We start from the raw sequence: 18,042 nt of genomic DNA, 5'->3' as shown, positions 1-18,042 counted from the left end.
TTTGATGTTTAAATGGGAAATTCTTCAAGTGCTTGTATTATTATGCACTTGTTGCAGTTTACAGCTTCGATACAGCACAGTATGCATGGAAGGCTGCAGTACAACTGTTAAATGCAGCCATGCATAAAAAGAGGAAGCAATGTAAGAAGCAGTACAAATTAAGGGGAGAAGTATTTTTATGGGTGACAAACTGACAGACAAGTTACTACCAATTTTTTTTTTTTAAATAAATACCTTCAGACATTTGGAATTGAGAACATAGGATATTGAGAAAATGACAAAATATTGTAAAGTATTTCTACACAAAGCTAACATATTAAGACTTTCCTCATTATGTAATTTCTATTTGCTCAACAACAAAGTCACAATCTTGTGGTCACGATTTAAGACAAAGAAGTGATTAATGATGCAATAAGAGTGGAATGGGGCGGGGGGGCTGACTAAAAACTACACTCTCATATGCATAATCTGCAAGAGGAATAATGATCCAATATTATGCACATTAAAAAAAGAAACTAACGTCAAAGAAAGAAAAATCAGTGTTTAGTACTTATTCAGGTGATGGAAACAGGACTCCTGGGTACCGTATGAATGGCTTGTGGGCAAGTCAATTAAGAGTACTTTGGATTAGCCTGTAAAATGGGTACGTCATCATCCACCTCACAGGGGAGTCATGAGGCTAATTTGTAAAGTACTCAGATCCTGAGATCAAAGGGGCTACATAAGTGGCAAGTATTATTTAACTTATCATAAAACTGTCTGTTATTTTGAAGTATATATATTTTTAACACTTTCAGGAAATTTTAGGTGGTTCCAAGGTGGCTGCTAATGATTCACGGTTTTGTAAAAATTGACAGGGGTTACTGTGATTAACATTCATGTCATTGATAAGTTAAAGCAAAGAAAAGCATTGACGCTGTTTTGCTTGATATTTTTCAGTATGTATACAAATCTCCCTAACTATAGGCACATTTTCTAGACAGAAGCGGTTTCATATTCAGACAATACTAAGGAAAAACCTCACAAAACCAATATTTGGCTACAGTAAAAATAAAATCCCAAAAAGCAGATTGTTTCTATAAAATGAAGATTACACAGAAAAGATACAATTTTGATCTGTTAGTTTTTCAAAAATAAAAATAGGTTATTTGCCATTAGCCAGTGTATGCTGCTGTACGAACCCTTCACTTAGCCATTTTCGGTGGTATCAGTGACATTCATCCTGTAACATTCATGCAGGTGTGAACTGATATCACTGATCAACAAGAGGCCTGGTCAGCAGAAAAAACTTCCATGGGAGGCTGACAAAAATTTTCCGATGGCCATGTCTCAGAAATCTTAGCGCTTAATTCATCAATGCAAGAAGCAATACAAAATGCCTCTTTCTTGCATCTTACTCCTCAATTAGATTACTGTCCCTTTTGAGCTTATGTCAGATCATTAAAACATGCTTCCCTTGTGCCCATATAACTAATACGATGACAAAAGTCTAAAAATGGAAATTGTTTTCAACACGTGTGTCCGAGAAAATATATTTTAAAAGCTGCACCCCTTTGAAATTCTGTCAAGATACGTCACATGCCAACTTCAGCGTAGTCATAGATACGGCATATTTACTCTTACTGTTGGTTCAGCTATATAAACTTAGATACTTTGCTAATTAGTAAATGACTGTATAATTGATCAGGCTGGGCAAAAAACCCCCACACCACTTTGGTTTATCATTTAGGGTTAGACTCCTGGCTATGAATGTATACTTTTATCTGGCCTCAAACGATAACTCCTTTGTCAGTGTGGTGCATTTGTGCACATAGACAGGAGGTTCTAGGATTTATAGCTTCAGTTACAAGTGACATTATCCAACTGGTTTTCCAGCTTTTGGAATAAAGGTATTTCTATTTTTCTGATGCATAAAATAGATTTTCAGTCCATAGCTAAGGCCCTTCAGAAAATACAAAGGGGAGAAAAAGGCAGACTTTACTCAGAAAATACAGGGAGTGGTGGGGAGGCAGACCATAATTTATTGGTTTAGAAATATCACATTTTCAACAGGTGCAAGCAGCATGGCATATTATGCTACAAGCAACAGATTTAAGATGTTTATGAAAGACGGCAAGAAAGAAGGTTGAGTAACGAAGAGGGAAGGAGAAGACAGAAATTCAAAGAGTAAAAAGACCTACTGTATAACATTTTGAAAAGGTCCTGTGAAAGAATGAGAGGTCAGAGTACTCTAATAGGCACTCTGATAGTGTGACCAGTCATCCTTCTCATTGGGAGCTGGAATAATTTTTAAATGATTCATTTGTGCAGGTCATGTCTCATGAAACACTGTCAGTCAGAGAGCTCTTAAGACAGAATGGGAAAGTCCGCTGCACATCTCTTCCTTCGGTGCATCAATTCAGGTTGACACATGTGATTGACAAAAAGTGACAATATTGTTAATCTTCAGCTGCTTCTGGCATAAGCTTTAATCAGGAAAATCTTCAGAGAAAGAGTGACTAGAGAAGCCTGCAATAATTATTGGCCAAGAAGGAGAACATCTGTCTTTCTGCAGTTGCAGAATTCAATATTACAAAAGATTAGAAAGCAATATTTTGCATTGATACTAGAAAAGTGGTGCACTATTAATTCAGATGTTCCATTAATCCTTCAGTACTATACGGAGGGTATACAACTTCTTATTAAGACATTAGATCTCCATCTTCTCGCCCTATAATTTGAGCTATGTTGTCAAGATGGATTGTTTAACATTTGGAATCTTATGACTAAATTTTTCATTCAACTATCTGGTATTTACTGTAGAGGACAGATTCTCACTCCATATTTTCCATGGGGATTGAGTTTTTTATTGCTAGATTCCTAAGTTTGTTATTTATATTTTCTTTATGTATATTATTGTTCAGATTTTATTTCTATAAATGTTATGCCACTTTCAGTAAAGTTATTTAAACATAAACAATGAAACAAAATTAAGTTATTCGGCAGTGCAATACCATCCATTAGAATTAATGGTCGTGAATCCTTGTAAAAAAGTGCATTCTTAGACTGCTCTAACCAGGTAACTGACTGGCACCTATGCATATTTTAAACAGACAAACACTTTATAAATGGGTACCTATGTCACGCTAACAGTGGGCTATGAGTTTAGGCATATCATACCACCAGAATGAATATCTAAGCTTGAGTAACAGGGGATGGATTTCTGCACCACAGTGTTTTATGTACCATTTCCATGCCTATGGTTATGGGGACATGCCATCAACTCCAGCTCAGAGATGGATTCACTTTGAACAATCAAACACAGCTTCTACACCTGTGTAAAGTAAATTGTTACTGCTTGCGAATGAGCCTTAGTGTTCTGTTGGAGGTTAGGTATGTGTAAAGAACAGCAATATGATGAAGTCTGCAAAAAACTTCTGCTCAGGATGGCAAACAGCACCTGCAGATCATGGCAAAAAAGCTAAGTTTCCCAGTCAATAGCTTGGAGAGGTGTGCAAGCAACACAGCTAACCTACCACAGAAGCGCATGTACAATTTCTCGCAAGTAAGAACTTGAGTGGTACTTGCAGCAAAAACAAAAGCACAGTTCAAATTTCTATCCATGTATACATGCTACAACATGGAAATAAACTGAGTAATGTTAGGAAGGTATTTTCTGTGCTATTTTCTCTGTAAAAATAGAGAGACTGGCAAATGCCTCAACCATTACCTAATGTCGTCTTTATAGCCGTCTCCTCAGTAGGTTAGATTGGGACAATTAGATCAATAAACAGGTAAGATATACTGAACGATCATCACAGATTTTAAAATGCAAAAACTTGCTTGTTCCAAATTTAGAAAACTTAGAATATACAAAAATTAGAATTATGAGTTATAAATAACTTATAAAAGTTAAACCTCACCAGATTCTGTGTAATAAGAGAGGAACATGACGATTATCCCATCTATTTGGTAGATCTCGTAACAGAGGAAAAGTTTTCATTGCTGCCAAACTACCTTTAGTCTAAGGATTTACATTTATCTGGGAAAAAGGGTCATCTCCCTAGAATCCTCTTTAGATACGGAGTATGTGCTTCACAAGCAGCCACATTAGACTACTCTCATCCATAATATTTTATTACTATTATATTAAATAAATCATCCTCCACAAGCTAGAGGTAGATGGCTAATAAACGGGTTACATATAAAAGTAGAAAAGATTTGAATCAGACATGAAAGAATGAGAGCTTTCTAAAATAAACACTATACACATCATCAAGTCAAAATTACAGAAAGTTAGTGTGTACTTAACTGCACTCCTGAACTAGGGCTCCTCTCAGCCTTCCTACTTCTAATCTTACAATACTACTTGTTTAACTGGAATCAAAATAGCTAAATCAACACATATAAGTTTTTAATAGTTAGTTATAGCAAAATAGGACACTCCATCTGAAATAAGCATTAACACACAGATATGCACTAAAATAACTGAAGTTGTGAATAATAATTCATTTCATTATTGTGTTATACCTAGGTCTGTGTAGACCAGACAAATCCTTGGTTTTCAGAATTGTAAGGCTACCCCCCGCCACCCCTAACCGTTCTATACTCAAAGCCACAGCCTGACCTTCTACTCAATCCAGTCTTTAAGTATTCAGGCCTTAAATTCACTCACCAGATGAGCTTGGGATTTTGCTTATTCACCAAGGAAATAAAAGATTCATCCAGCCTGTTTTCACTGACATCTCCCTTTCCCAGAAAAGCTTCTAGGTTCCGCATCTTAGACGTTTCCTTGGCAAATGGAATGCATTTAGCATAACATTCCATGGCATCTGCCCATTACTAGTTCACGTTCAGCAGCACAGGTACACATCTGCAACGTGTGCTGTTACTGTACTTGGCAACAGTGAAGCAATTAATTCTACAAAACCTCAAAGGAAATTCATATACAGACATTAAAACAACATTCCATATTAAACAGAATGCAACTAAAAGTGGGTTATTAGGACTAGAATTCTCGTATACTGACCTACAAAGAGCTTTTTTTTAAAAAAAAAGATTGGAATGTTTCCTTTTACAAGAGATGTACAGAGGTTTAAAGGTGCATGTTAAAGTAGAGGGGACGATGATTCTGATTTTTTCCTTTTTAACCGTTAGAAATATCAAGAATGCCAAGTCTGGTCTTCCTTAGTTTTGCTGGAGGACTTCTTTTCGGGAGGTAGAGGGATTGGAACATGTGTATTGTGAAGTCTTACATCTTAAAAGGTGGGATGTTGAACCTTCAAAAGTTCTACAGGACAAGGAACCAAGATCTACATTTTGTGAAGAGACTTTTACCCTCATTTTCATTATATGCAATACATAACAAGGGAAATATGGTACCTATTAGTTTTATCCCCTTGTGTCTATTAGCAAAGCCAAATATTTGGGTATGGCTCCTCCTTATCAGGAGATGGAATTTTTCAGTGACATTCCAGATGTTTACCATGTTTACCCTGCTTGCCAACATGAAATCTTAAGTGGAAAATCGCTATAACAAGTCACTAAACTAATGAGCAACCAACCTCTGAAGGAAATCCAGGAGTAACAAATTCAGGTTGAATTGGCAATAACCAAAGTAGTTACCATCTTGAAAACGTGTGGTGATTTAAGGGAGAAGAGTTGGCAGTCCCTATCATTACTTGTTAATTTTTCCCAAGTTCAGACACTTTTTTAAAAAATTCAAGTTCCATGAAAATTTAATTACTGTTTCCCTGAATTGGACATTGTGTGAACAGTAACTACAATAACTTCTAGAGCTATTTTCTTAAAAATAAACTGTTAAAACTTCAAATGGACAACTTCAAGTTCACTTACCATTAGTAGTAACAGAAACAAGGAAAAAACAAACATATACAATGAAGCTCTCATACATTAATTTTTCTTCAATACCTCTACGGTGAGGGTCTTCAGTGTTCAATTGTTGCAATGGTTTATGTCAAGAAACTGACTCCCAGAGCAAACGGGTTAAAAATAATAAACTTCCTAGGCACCCAAAAATAATGAATAAACAGAATCTACTTGAATTTAAAAAAAAATAATAAAAAATCAAAATGCTAGCTTTTATGTGCACTAAATCTATCTAAAAATTAAAACAAACCTATTAAAAAGCATGATTTTTAAAAGCAAATATGAACTGGTGCATTGAACGTAACAGATTTTAACCAAGTATGCCACTTGTCGCCTCTATAGGAGAATCATTTCCCTGGAAAGGAGCAATCAGACCACAAGATAAAATAGTTTCATATGAACAATACAATCTAAATGTCAAGAAACGAAAATCAAAACTCCTATGTAGAGTTTTCTAAAACACTGTCAATACACTATCCTTAAAATCAGTTACATTTATGAAAAAAATGAATGCCTCTGTTCTTTTACATATAGAATTGTTCAAAAACATCTATATAACAGATTATGGTTACCCAATTTAAATATTCTTGATAGTACAGTCCCAAAGAGGAAGCAATCCTTAACCTAGATCTGATTTATAACTCATATGACGCGTAATAAAATGAGGGCATTTAACAAGCGCTGATAACTGAAATCCAATTTATGAAGATTATTTGTCTCAGACACTGCTGTCCACATGAAAGAAATAGCTATGCACACTGATTGGAGTATTATCTATCGTTCCTATGAAAGAGCCAACCATAAAGAATATCCCATCTTTGCAACCAGTAACTTGGTATGAAACAGAAAATCTGCATGCACTTCGGTTAGAATCACTGACCTTGAAATGTGTTCATATTTTTATGCAGCAATCAATATAAGGTATTATATTTAAACAAAACAAAATAGTTTATTTCCCAAGCAAAGGTTATCTAAATATAAAAAAATGACAAATTTTCAGCTGGTCAAAAAAAATAGTTAAATTGATCAAAAATAGAAAAATAACAATAACCTGATCAACCAGTAAAAAGAGCCTTCCAAAAGCCCAGCAATACTCCACAAAACTGATATATTCAAACTCCAAAGAGCTCAGTTAGAGGTTGAAACCAAATACAATAAAGCTTCCTGTAGGATAAGCAGACTGTATAATGAACAAATGTGGGATATTGAATTAATCAGTTTCAACTTGAGCACTACCATGTATGCAGGATAACATTGCAGAAAAATATCAGTACCTAGTTCTAAATACTCATGGATGTTACCTTGTGTAGAAATTTAGGGTTTTTTTATACAAAAATATAGGAAATACAATGATTTCCCCAACAAAAATATATTATCTGTGTGAATATGTATGTGTATCTACACATACACACTTCTTTTTAAAATTTCTGGAAATGGTTTGCAGCCATCATACTGATGGAAGTTTACAATGGCTATTTCAATATCATGGACTGCCCTCGAGTTGCCAACAGGATTTGATGGTGTAATTTATCTCTGGTCAGTTTACAATTCACAACAAAGTGGTATAAATAAAAACTGGAAACAGAAAGCTAACAAAGGGCAGCAGTACGATGGCAAGAAATGCTTGAACAAGCCAAGTCACAGTAGTTCCCTTTCAACTCTTCTGCTTTTGGCTTAAATCTTCAACATTTGCTTTTGTTTATATTAAAAAGATGAAAGTTAAATGCTTAACAGCACAGGCCAGAACAGCCTGAAAATGCTACCCAAAGAAAAGCTTTGGCTCATTCTGAAAGATGGTCACTTGAGCAACTTCTCAGGCAACTGGAGCATCATCCAACCTTATCTGCTCAGAAGGGCTCAGCCTACCAAAGGGGTTCTCAAATGGGCGGGGGTGGAGGGTTGGGTGGGGATGTTGGGAAACCTGAGGGGGTTCCAAGGTTATCACATGGGGCGGGGGGGTCACGAGCTGTAAGCCTCCATCCCAAACCCCACTTTGCCTCCAGCATTTGTAATGGTGTTAAATATATTAAGAAGTGTTTTTAATTTATATGGGGGGGAGGTTTTTTTTCCACACTCAGAGGCTTGCTATATGAAACGGGTCACCAGTACAAAAGTTTGAGAACCACTGGCCTAGTTCAACCATCTTTTTTTTTGGGGGGGGGGGGGAGAGGAGATATTGAAATTTCTAACCAGCTCCACAATCTCAACCAGGAAAGGCATTAAAACTAGAGGGATGAGGTTATACTGTTCAATTTAGGATTTCTGCACAATAGCTGACTTAACAAAATTTAGACACGTTACACATGCTGCAAAATGACCCCTGTAGTCATGGCGGTATTACTAATAAGATGCAAAGGTCGTTCTAATTTTTGTATAAATATAAAATAAAATACATGCTGTAAATAAACCAAAATTATTTAGACTTTAAATGCTACAGAAGGTCCTTTTGAAAAAAAAAAAAGATCTGACTCCTTCAGGCAATATATTCATCTTCTCATATTATATATATTACCTGAAGGAGTCAGATCTCTCTCTCTCTCTCTTTTTTTTTTTTTAAAGGACCTTCTGTAGCATTTAAAGTCTAAATAATTTTGGTTTATTTACAGCATGTATTTTATTTTATACAAAACTTAGAACTACCCTCACATCTTATTAGTACACACACACAAAACTGACTGGCCTATCCAAAATTTGGAAGACTCTTTGCAAAAAAAGTTCAACTAAAAATTATCCCCAAATCTTGCATACAAGACAAAGGTGTAAAACCACCACAGACATTACAAGTTTAACATATGTCATCCTCCCTTACGTGACCAAGTTTGAATGAGATTAACCTTACCAATTTTCAGTACTATAAGCACCACTCTCTTAAGGTTCTGCAAGTTGAAAATGTTAGGATAATAGAAAGAAAAAATGAAGAATCTAACGTTTACTAGAATTTATTAGTTCATTCTTGAATGCTTTTTCTATTTCTGTTTTGTAATTAACAATTGCTATTCTACTCAGATTCTCTAAATGCCCCATTCCAGCCCACAACACACCACTTTCTAACTGAAGGCAGCACTTTGTATTTTTGATAACATGACAGAAATGCCTGAGTGACCATTTAGTTTTATGCCACCTTGAGATGTAGGATCTGGCCACTTATGCAAGCTGAGAAATATTTAATGAATTATACAACCTTGAGAGTTACACACAGAGGAAAAGTACTGCATTCTATGTTGTAATTATATGGAAAATCCTGTGGAAATAGTCAATCCTGTTTGATGAGTTGGGTACACTTAACCCACAAATAAATCCTGTAAAGATTTTTATGCCTGACTCAGCCAAATAAACAGTCCCTAGCTTTATACAAGTATGTGTTATCAAATCATTACCTAAAAAGCTTTTTTTAAATATTCTGACCCAACTGCACAAATGCTTTTAAAATCAGCAGATTATTGTGAAGCTACAAATTATCTTGCAGTTTTCTTAACCCTGAAAGGTGTTTGGGGAAGTAACATATCAACATACAATAAGTGTACAGAAAACTCATCTCACTACAGACTAGTCTAATTAAACATTCAATATTTTGTGTAAGCAATTTCTAAGCACCAATTCCAAGATTGACTTCACCTCTAATTCCAGACATGGAGAAAAATCTACATTGCAACGGTAATTTTGCAAGATGGGTGTACAACATAGATTTTTAACTACAAATGATTTTTCCAGTCTAATAAAAAGGACCTGTTTTTTCCATTTCTCCCTCCCTGACTCAAGTATCAGAGTGAAACATAAAGCAAAGGTCAAACTAAAAGAACTCAGATAAAATAAACCAGACTGAACAAGGACACTGACAATTAATTTAACAGATGCTATAACATGAAGTTATGGCTTGGTGTTTGGTCGTATGTTATAGCAATGCTGATGGGAAAATAAACTTACTTGGCTTGAAACATTTAAGGAACAATCATCTTTTGGTAATTTTTTGCAAATAATTAAATCAATCACAAAAATAACTGCTGCAATTTTTGTTTAGATTTCCTCCTACTATAATTTTGAAATGAATAACAACTATAATTTTGTATCTGCTATAAGTCTGTAATTTATATCAATTAAATGAGAATTGCTGTGACGGATATGAGGAATCCTTACAACATAGTACCGCAACCAACTTGCTCAAGAGCACATTCCAAAATGATGAGAGAGGCAGGAATGGAACCCAGATTCTTCTTACTACCAGCCTTTTGCCACATGCTCTGAACTTGCTATTTCACGAATCAGGTGCTGAATGAACCTACAGAGGTAGTTTTAATAAAGCAAACATACTTCAATTCATAACATGGTGTCATATCTTTATGCAATACCCAATCTCAAACCCTTAAATAATTAAAAGCTACAGTTAGTGCATGATGAGGAAAAAAGCAAGCTAAGCTTTTTCACAGACACTATCGAATACTGTGCCACTACTGGTTGACAAATTAGATTCAGTGGTGTGAAAACACAAAAGCAAGAAGATACCAGGGTCCCCATAGAATTTGTTATTATTTCCGTCCGACTGACTTTTTATTCAGCTAAAACTACATGTGCCCTACAGGCACATATACGGACAGTACAGAGATTCTCTTTCTTCTTCAGCTGCCTTATTGAGACATTTATCTAACTATTTTCCTACCAAAAAGGTACATAATCTGTAAAACCAACCTAAAAATTCCATTTGGCATTTTAGATGCACTTTCTGAGTTATCTTTTCTAGAAAAAAAGAATTCTATTCCAATATAAGGGCCAAATCCAGGTAGCCAACAATCGGAGGCACAAGGTGAGTCCTATAGTTGTGTTGGGAGCTTTGACTAATGCTACATTTGGCCTGACTGAAGACAGTTTGGCACCAGATTCCTGCTTTGCGAGAGCAACAGGCACACAGTTGGGTGCAGGGAGCTGTACAGGCACCTTTCTAAGGCAGGCCATCCCCCTGAGGTGGAGCCCTATTGGACATAGAATAGTCGGCATCTTCAATGCACTTGGAGAACAACGAGCAGCAACCTGGCACTCTCCGCCCCCGGCATTGCATTCCCCTGGCATTTGTTCCATCTCAGCAAAACAGTCGAATCCTATAAGATGGGAGAGCTACTGAAATTTTCACTAAACTTCACTTTAAAGTAGAATATTTTTTAGCAGCCAATATTAGAGCTAGTTGAAAAATATGGGAAATTTCAAAATTTTGAGCAGTCAGTCCAAAAACAGGGAACATTTTTTCACAGAAGATGTTATCTTTATTTTTCCAATTTTATTTTTTTATTTTTTTTTTTTTAAATTTAAGAACTTCAAGTTGATCCAATATATTTCAGAGTTCAAGTGAAACAGAATTATTTATTTCTGAAGACTGTCCTCTGAAGAGGAAATCTCCGCAGCTCAAGAGACAGAGAAATAGGCTGGCTCTTCAGTGAGTGCCCACAAGTTTGTCTCTGCCTCAAAAAAGCAGCAGAGAAGGCTGAAGGCCTACTATCAAAATATGGAGGCCTGTATGCAAGAAAGAATATTCTCCAGAGTCTTAATTTTATAATACATACACACAAAAACGCAAACATACATACATGTGCGTGCACACACACACACACCCCCATACCTCACCCATATGTCTATAAAAATCTTCTTTTCACTGGGAAATATTTGAAATACAGCACTTAACGGAGGCCTGTGTGTTTTTACCCTGAACAGCTTCTCAGCAACTCTCAATCTTTCACTTAATTGGTTTAAGACCAAAATTTTAACAGTTGGTTTCATGTAGTTTGCCCACGTTAATTGTCTTATTATTCAATTTAAAATAAAACAGCTCTGCGGTTGACCTTGGATTCCTCTATCTTCCATCACTATGAACTTTGTTTCTTATATAACAAGCTTCAGTTAGTAAGCTGTACATTTACAGTTCTTGAAAAAAAGCCAAACAATAAAATGGGGTTTCTTCCACAACTACAAGGACTTTAACTGTATCTGAAAGTTAGCACCATTTATTTATTTATTTAAGATTTATTTATTACAAGACCAAAGGATTCCACTAGAAAAATAGAGAATTAAAAAGGGAACAAAACCCAGAAATGTTTCAGATATCTCCTCAGGCACGTAGTACATCAGCATTTTGAGCCATTAAATTTATGGTAATATAGCTGTGACCTGCTTTTTGGTTCTATAGATTTAAAATATTTTAATAAGAGTGTACATCGGTGAGTGTACATTCATTCTGAACTCTCAATTCAGATAAACTTTTGATTAAACTTAAAGACTTCATTACTGTAACTTGCATGTTGGAATTTTACAAACTATTCTACTATGCTTTAATCCAATCAACAGATATGGTATTTATAATTGATATATACATAATATAAGTTACATAGAGAGTAACTTTTAAAAACAATGTATTTATTGAACAGTTCATTTACTTGACAAATTCTAACTTGCATTTCCCTTACCACAACTGAAAACCATAAAACAATCTAAAACAGGACCCGTTTTCAGGACACAGAATACTGAACTTGAATCTTGACAATCCATTAAGGACAAATTTATTTGCATCTTTTAATAAAGTGCTATTATTTTATTTACAAGTTTTATGTTGATGCTTGTTATGATGATATACTATAAGAAACTGAAAGTGAGTTTAGTAAATTATTTAGATAGTCTCTAAAACCTAAGCTTCATAAAAAAGGAAAAGGACAAAAACACTCGTGCATTAAAAAGCCCACTGAGTACATACCCTTTCTATAGATTCTTCAGTGTGAAATATTAACCAAGTATCTTAACAAAAATAACTTTTCAATTACCTAAGTTATCTGCTCCTTAAAATACCCTTTTCCTTTTAAGTCTGCAAAATATATTCTGCTACTTATTTGGGTTCTTAAAACATTTTAAAATGTTTGTAAAGTTTTGCAGTTTACTTTAAATATCAGTCATGGAAAGGAGTCTGATGAATTCCTTTCCACTGGAAATATGTCTATAACCAAATAGTCCCAGTATACAGTGATTATCTGGTTTATTTCCCTATTAAGAGCTGTTTAAAACTTTCCCCAACATTTCCCATAAATTAACATTGTGTATTAAATGTGTAAATTAACTCTAAAAATAGTAATAGATTAGTGATATCAGGGTAGGCATAAAATTTTTATTGGGATCTCTAGATCTGTAAGATGGTAAAGTCTTGCTAAGAGGAACAAAATGATTCTTATTTTAACAACAGCCCTTGATGCTGAAATCAGAATCATAATATTCCTATGTACTTTTTGTACAAATCACTACTTATATATTGTAGTGATGGGTGACATACAAAAGACTAAAAATATTTTAGAATTATATTTCTATTAAAGCAAGTGAGCTCTAACCATAATATTGCCTAATTATTTCTATTTCTCTATAATATATAAGAATGTGCAACTAAGAGGTCACAGATAATCAATCACTAAATATGTTCCCAGTACACTTAACTTCTAAATCTCATCCCCCCTAAAAAAACCAAAACCAGCCAACTGAACATAAATAATAATACAAAATACATATGTATTTTTTCATAGTTGTCAAATATTGTTTTTTGGAATGAATCAACACTCTTCCAGTGATCTGAGAAATATCTTAATGTTAGGTAATCTATTACGGTATTCATGATTTCTCAAAAAATTATCCACCTGGGCTCTTGTGTAAATGCTAGGTAAACCATGTATATTTTCATGGGGCATCTGTTTTCTACTTCAATATGAGGCCCGAATAACGAATGCCAAACATCACTAGTTGTGTAAGAATATCCCTAGAAATTCTATATCCTGGTATGTGTCATGCGTGAGTATGGGAAGATGGGCATTTTTAGGAATTTTTTTAGAATGTTACCTAATAAACACAGACCAATAAAGACATAATTCTTGGAAGTAATTTTCAAGACAGTATTTGGAGGAATCTTAACTACAAGTGGTGCCTGCTGGTAAGCAGCACTATACCCCACTTGCCTGTTGGCACTCATGAAGTCAAAGCTTCATGATCAATCCTGAACCTGTTCATCTCTAATCATAACATGAACAAACTGCTCTTGCATGAACAGTCCCACTGATGTCAACAAAACTATTCACATAAAGGCTATGAAAACTGGGCCCAAGTTCTTTCCAATTCCCTATGTACAGATCACAGATTAAATCAAACACTTACAATTTGTAGTCTAAAGTCAATCACACCTACCTCAATTAAAATTATTTTATATTTAGGATACATTTCTTCAAAGTAGTCAATGTGTGGAGGCTGGAGTATGTCAAGGGCGGAGAGCACCTATGGAACAACAGGCAAGACAATTTTACCGGAAAGAAAATAGAAATCTTAGTCAAATCAAAGCAAATACTTACGACAAAGGCAAGGTCAGGCTATATTTTTAACACTTTGTTTGCCTACTGTTTAAAATATTTGAGATGTCCTTTTAATGCATTTGACAAACACCACAATTTTTAACTGTCTGGTGAATTAACCTTGGCCTTGTTTAACCTTGGCCTGTCCCATGACTTAGTCCAACTTTATAGCTGGCATAATTTACTTGTTATTTATTAATTTCAAACACCTAAGTAGACTTTCTGTATCCTACCTACCAACATCTCTGTCTGTAAACGAACTCATTTTCCTTGTAGGATTTAGCCTTATTCTGCCCACAAACTAAGATTAGTCTGGTCTTCACATTTGGAGAACATCTCTTTAAAAAGTGAGAGTAGCTGGCTTCCAAATATTTGTAAAGTTGACATCACTGCATGTTATATTGTATGGCAATACTGTTGCATATGCTGTGTTCTGTTAACACACAGGACACAAGGAAAAATTTTGCACTTGCATGACAAAGCCAGCCCCACTGACTTCAGCAAGATTGCACAGCATGCAGGTGAGTGTAGAATTTATCCCATGTCTTTGCTTCTCCCAACAAAATAATCAAAATAAGGAGACTGAGGACAAGATGTTCAGAGGGCAAGATTTTCAAAATGGATGCCAAAACTCCAGCTCCTGAATCCACAATTAGACGCCTGAATAAGTGGTCTGATTTTCAAAAGTACTAAGTGCCCAGCAGCTGTAAGTCAATGCAAGGTGCTTGGTGTTCTGCACTTTTTGAAAAATAAAGCTTTTTTCAGGTCCCTGTATACTAGCTTAAAAGCACAAGTTTAAGGCACCCATTTAAAAATATCTTGGCCCTAGTATCACAAATGTAAAAATATGACCACAAAAATCTCTGAAAGAAGTTTGAAGTCATTTTGAAATGTAAAATAGTACTAAGTACACAGACAAAAAGAAGACTGATTTTGTCTTGCAATTTATCTTTTTAACAACATCCCAACATATCACTCCATTTCCATAAAGGCATTTACAACAGACATTAAAGTTATTCACTTTTTGAACCAACAGCCCAGACAGTCACTTAAGTTGTGTCCCTAAAGTGACACGTTTGAGAAAGCAATTGCACAGAATTTAAATCCTCACAAGACTAGAAAACTACTTGGGGGGGGGGGGAACAGGGGACCACATAATCTATGGCATTTAAGTGCATGTGCACAAACTGCTTCTGTTATCAGACTCCGCTTCAGATCACCTGCCAAAGCAGTTTATTACCTCTTACTCCTTAACAAAAGTTAACCTGTAATGAAGTAGCTGCACAGAAATGATTTAATGTATTACCCCAAGGACATCTTTAGTAAAAAGAAAACATAACAAAGATTTTCTTAGACTCAGGTCTCACGGCATTTTTATAAAGAGGAAAAAAAGTATCCCCTACTGTCACAAGCTTTATTTTCACCAAGGGTCTGCGAATCCTGTGGGAACTTTGGAAAAGTAGGCAATTACCAGGAATGGGGGGGGCGAATGGCTATGAATCAGTGGCTATGAATCAGTGTAAAGACAAAGAAAAAATGTTTGCTAGTGTAGAAGTCCGTTATACAGTACCTATTCTACCTTGGAGCACTGTTTTGTAGAAATTTGAGTAATGATCTGTAGGCCACCCCTGGAAGCTGCAGCTTTGTTATAATGTTTTAGTTAGTTACCATCTGGCTTATTTTGAGAGTCCAGTTTGTGTTTTTCTCCCTCCATCTCCCAAGTCTTAGATTGCCTCTTTGCTCTAATTAAGGGCTGTATAGAGAGAGTCTCTAAGCAAAGAAATCAATGCAGAATTATCAAGTTATACTTACAGTACAATACACATATCTGCCAGAACAGAAACTGCAAGTAAAATGTGAACTGCTACCAGTAGTATATGAATCGGTCAACTCTTTGAATTAGAAGAGACACTGTCTACACCACCTCTGGGTCCACATTCCTGTTGCTTAATGTATGAAGAACTCCTTCATCCACCACACTAACAACTTTTTAGCCATTTCTCCAGCTGATTCCTCAGTTTATACTTCTCTACAATTCATATACAGATTTCTGAGCAGAATCTGGACTGGTGAAATAATCACAGAGTCAGTTTATGGGTAGGATTCTTTTTTTTGCTGATCAGATTACTGTCACAGGTTAATGGGTTGTACTTTAGTGGTATCATGACCAAATTGGGTTGGAAGAGGACTGAAAAAATAAGACTCATTTAAACCGGATAACAGAGTGGAGTAGGGACTGCTGGCCAAACAGAGATTCATGTATGCCTCAAAAGCCATCTTATGTGTCTAGAAAAAAAAGTCTTAAAGCTTCCATGAATCTGCTTTGCCTTCCCCTCAGTCCCATCTATTGAGGCCAATGCAAGAATAAAAGTACACCAACAATTCAGTACTATGACCACTGATCTGAATTCAGCATTTAACCACATACAAGAAAATCATTTTTGTAATCTGACACCCTCAGATGAACTGGATATAAAGAGGAGGGGGAAGACAACATAAGGTAGTGAAATAAAGGAAATTTAGGTAGAGATTCCACTATGTCAGTCAGTTCAGATCAGGATGAATAAGTGAGTGCAAGCACCCATAGGTCAACTAACTATTTAATCCTTTCACTGTGTGCAACCTCTGGATTTTTAGATAATCCTAAAGCAAATGGATTTTTAAAGTTGATTTAAATAATCCATGTTTAACATCTTTTCTTAACACTTCTACCAGTACACTAAGAACTCAAACTTTACTCACATTGTCATGCTTAAAAAAACACAACATCTTCAATTCCCGGAAGACCCTTTTGCAGGAGACCAGATTTTGGAAGACATTGGGCATCTTTTTGAGTGCAACTCTCTTTCCATCTCGTGGATCTGTTACTGACCTAGAGAATACAAAAACTGAAAGGTTAAAAACAAGCTCAAGTAAACTTTTCTAGAACAGAAAAAAAAAAATGTTTAAAGGTTACAATATTTTTCGAACAGGAAGGTGGTTCAATACACTTATAAAGGGGGGGGGAATATCATGTAAGCAAGGGGAACACAGCGTAAATTTACTGTCCTTTATTAAGTAAATTCCAATCATTCTTTGGTTAGATTATATTTCTACACACATTCATCTACTCCTGGTTATTTAAGTGGCTGAGCACATCATGCATTAGTGAATTTAATTGTTAACATACACAACTATTTGAAGTCAGATCAATAACTGGAACCATAACTCGTGTCAGACCACAAACATTTCCTTCAGCCTCCCACTAAAGAGTCTATTAATATGAAAACACTGTTCAGTTATGCAAATTTGCAGTGTCAAAGAGCTACACTGCTTTCATTTCTTTTCCTTAAAAAGAACGAGTTAACTATTGCACGGTAGTATAATAGAGGTGAATACAACTTAAAGATGAATCCACTAAACCACACTGTCAAGCATAGACTTGGGAACTCTGTTCTGATCTTGGATCTGCCACCAAGCATCTTTGTGTGGTGTTTTGAAAACTGTGTCAAAATTACAAGTTCTCATTTTAAATTCTAAGGGGATTCCTCGTCCCACTTGTGGACTAGGGGGCTCTAAAAGAAACATGTGATCTGGTTCCTCAGCAGTTAGCCTACAAAAGAGCCAGTCAGCAAGGTGCGTTGAGTTGCGCCTCTCTGCTTTAGGTAGCACCTGCTATGTATGTATGTCTGTCTCTCTCCCCTGTATTGGATTGTTGCATGTTAGATTTCTGGATTCTGAGAAAGAAAATAGTTTACACTGAAAATTTTCAGGACAAGTATTTATATTTTGTTTCTAACTCTGAGCATAACACTTTGGAGAAATCACTCCAACTGGTGTC

At 35.5% G+C, this 18,042-nt stretch overlaps 1 protein-coding gene across 3 annotated transcripts in view; it reads right to left on the bottom strand.

Moving 5' to 3' along the window:
• Positions 1-18,042, bottom strand: part of NLK (nemo like kinase) — a 118,058-nt gene that overhangs the window by 38,632 nt on the left and 61,384 nt on the right. For all 3 annotated transcript variants that reach the window (XR_012155435.1, XM_073315702.1, XM_073315701.1), the window contains exons 2-3: positions 16,965-17,094; positions 14,093-14,148 (exon numbers count right to left, since the gene is read on the bottom strand). Coding sequence is in view for 2 of the 3 variants with exons in the window: in XM_073315702.1 (XP_073171803.1) it covers positions 14,093-14,148; positions 16,965-17,094 (186 nt within the window). In the remaining variant the exon portion in view is untranslated. The remainder of the gene's footprint in view (positions 1-14,092; positions 14,149-16,964; positions 17,095-18,042) is intronic.

Source organism: Lepidochelys kempii, chromosome 17 (genome assembly GCF_965140265.1).
Source record: "Lepidochelys kempii isolate rLepKem1 chromosome 17, rLepKem1.hap2, whole genome shotgun sequence".
NCBI lineage: Eukaryota > Metazoa > Chordata > Testudines > Cheloniidae > Lepidochelys > Lepidochelys kempii.
Note: the sequence above shows the minus strand (reverse complement) of the source record. Positions and strands in the feature narration are given on the sequence as shown.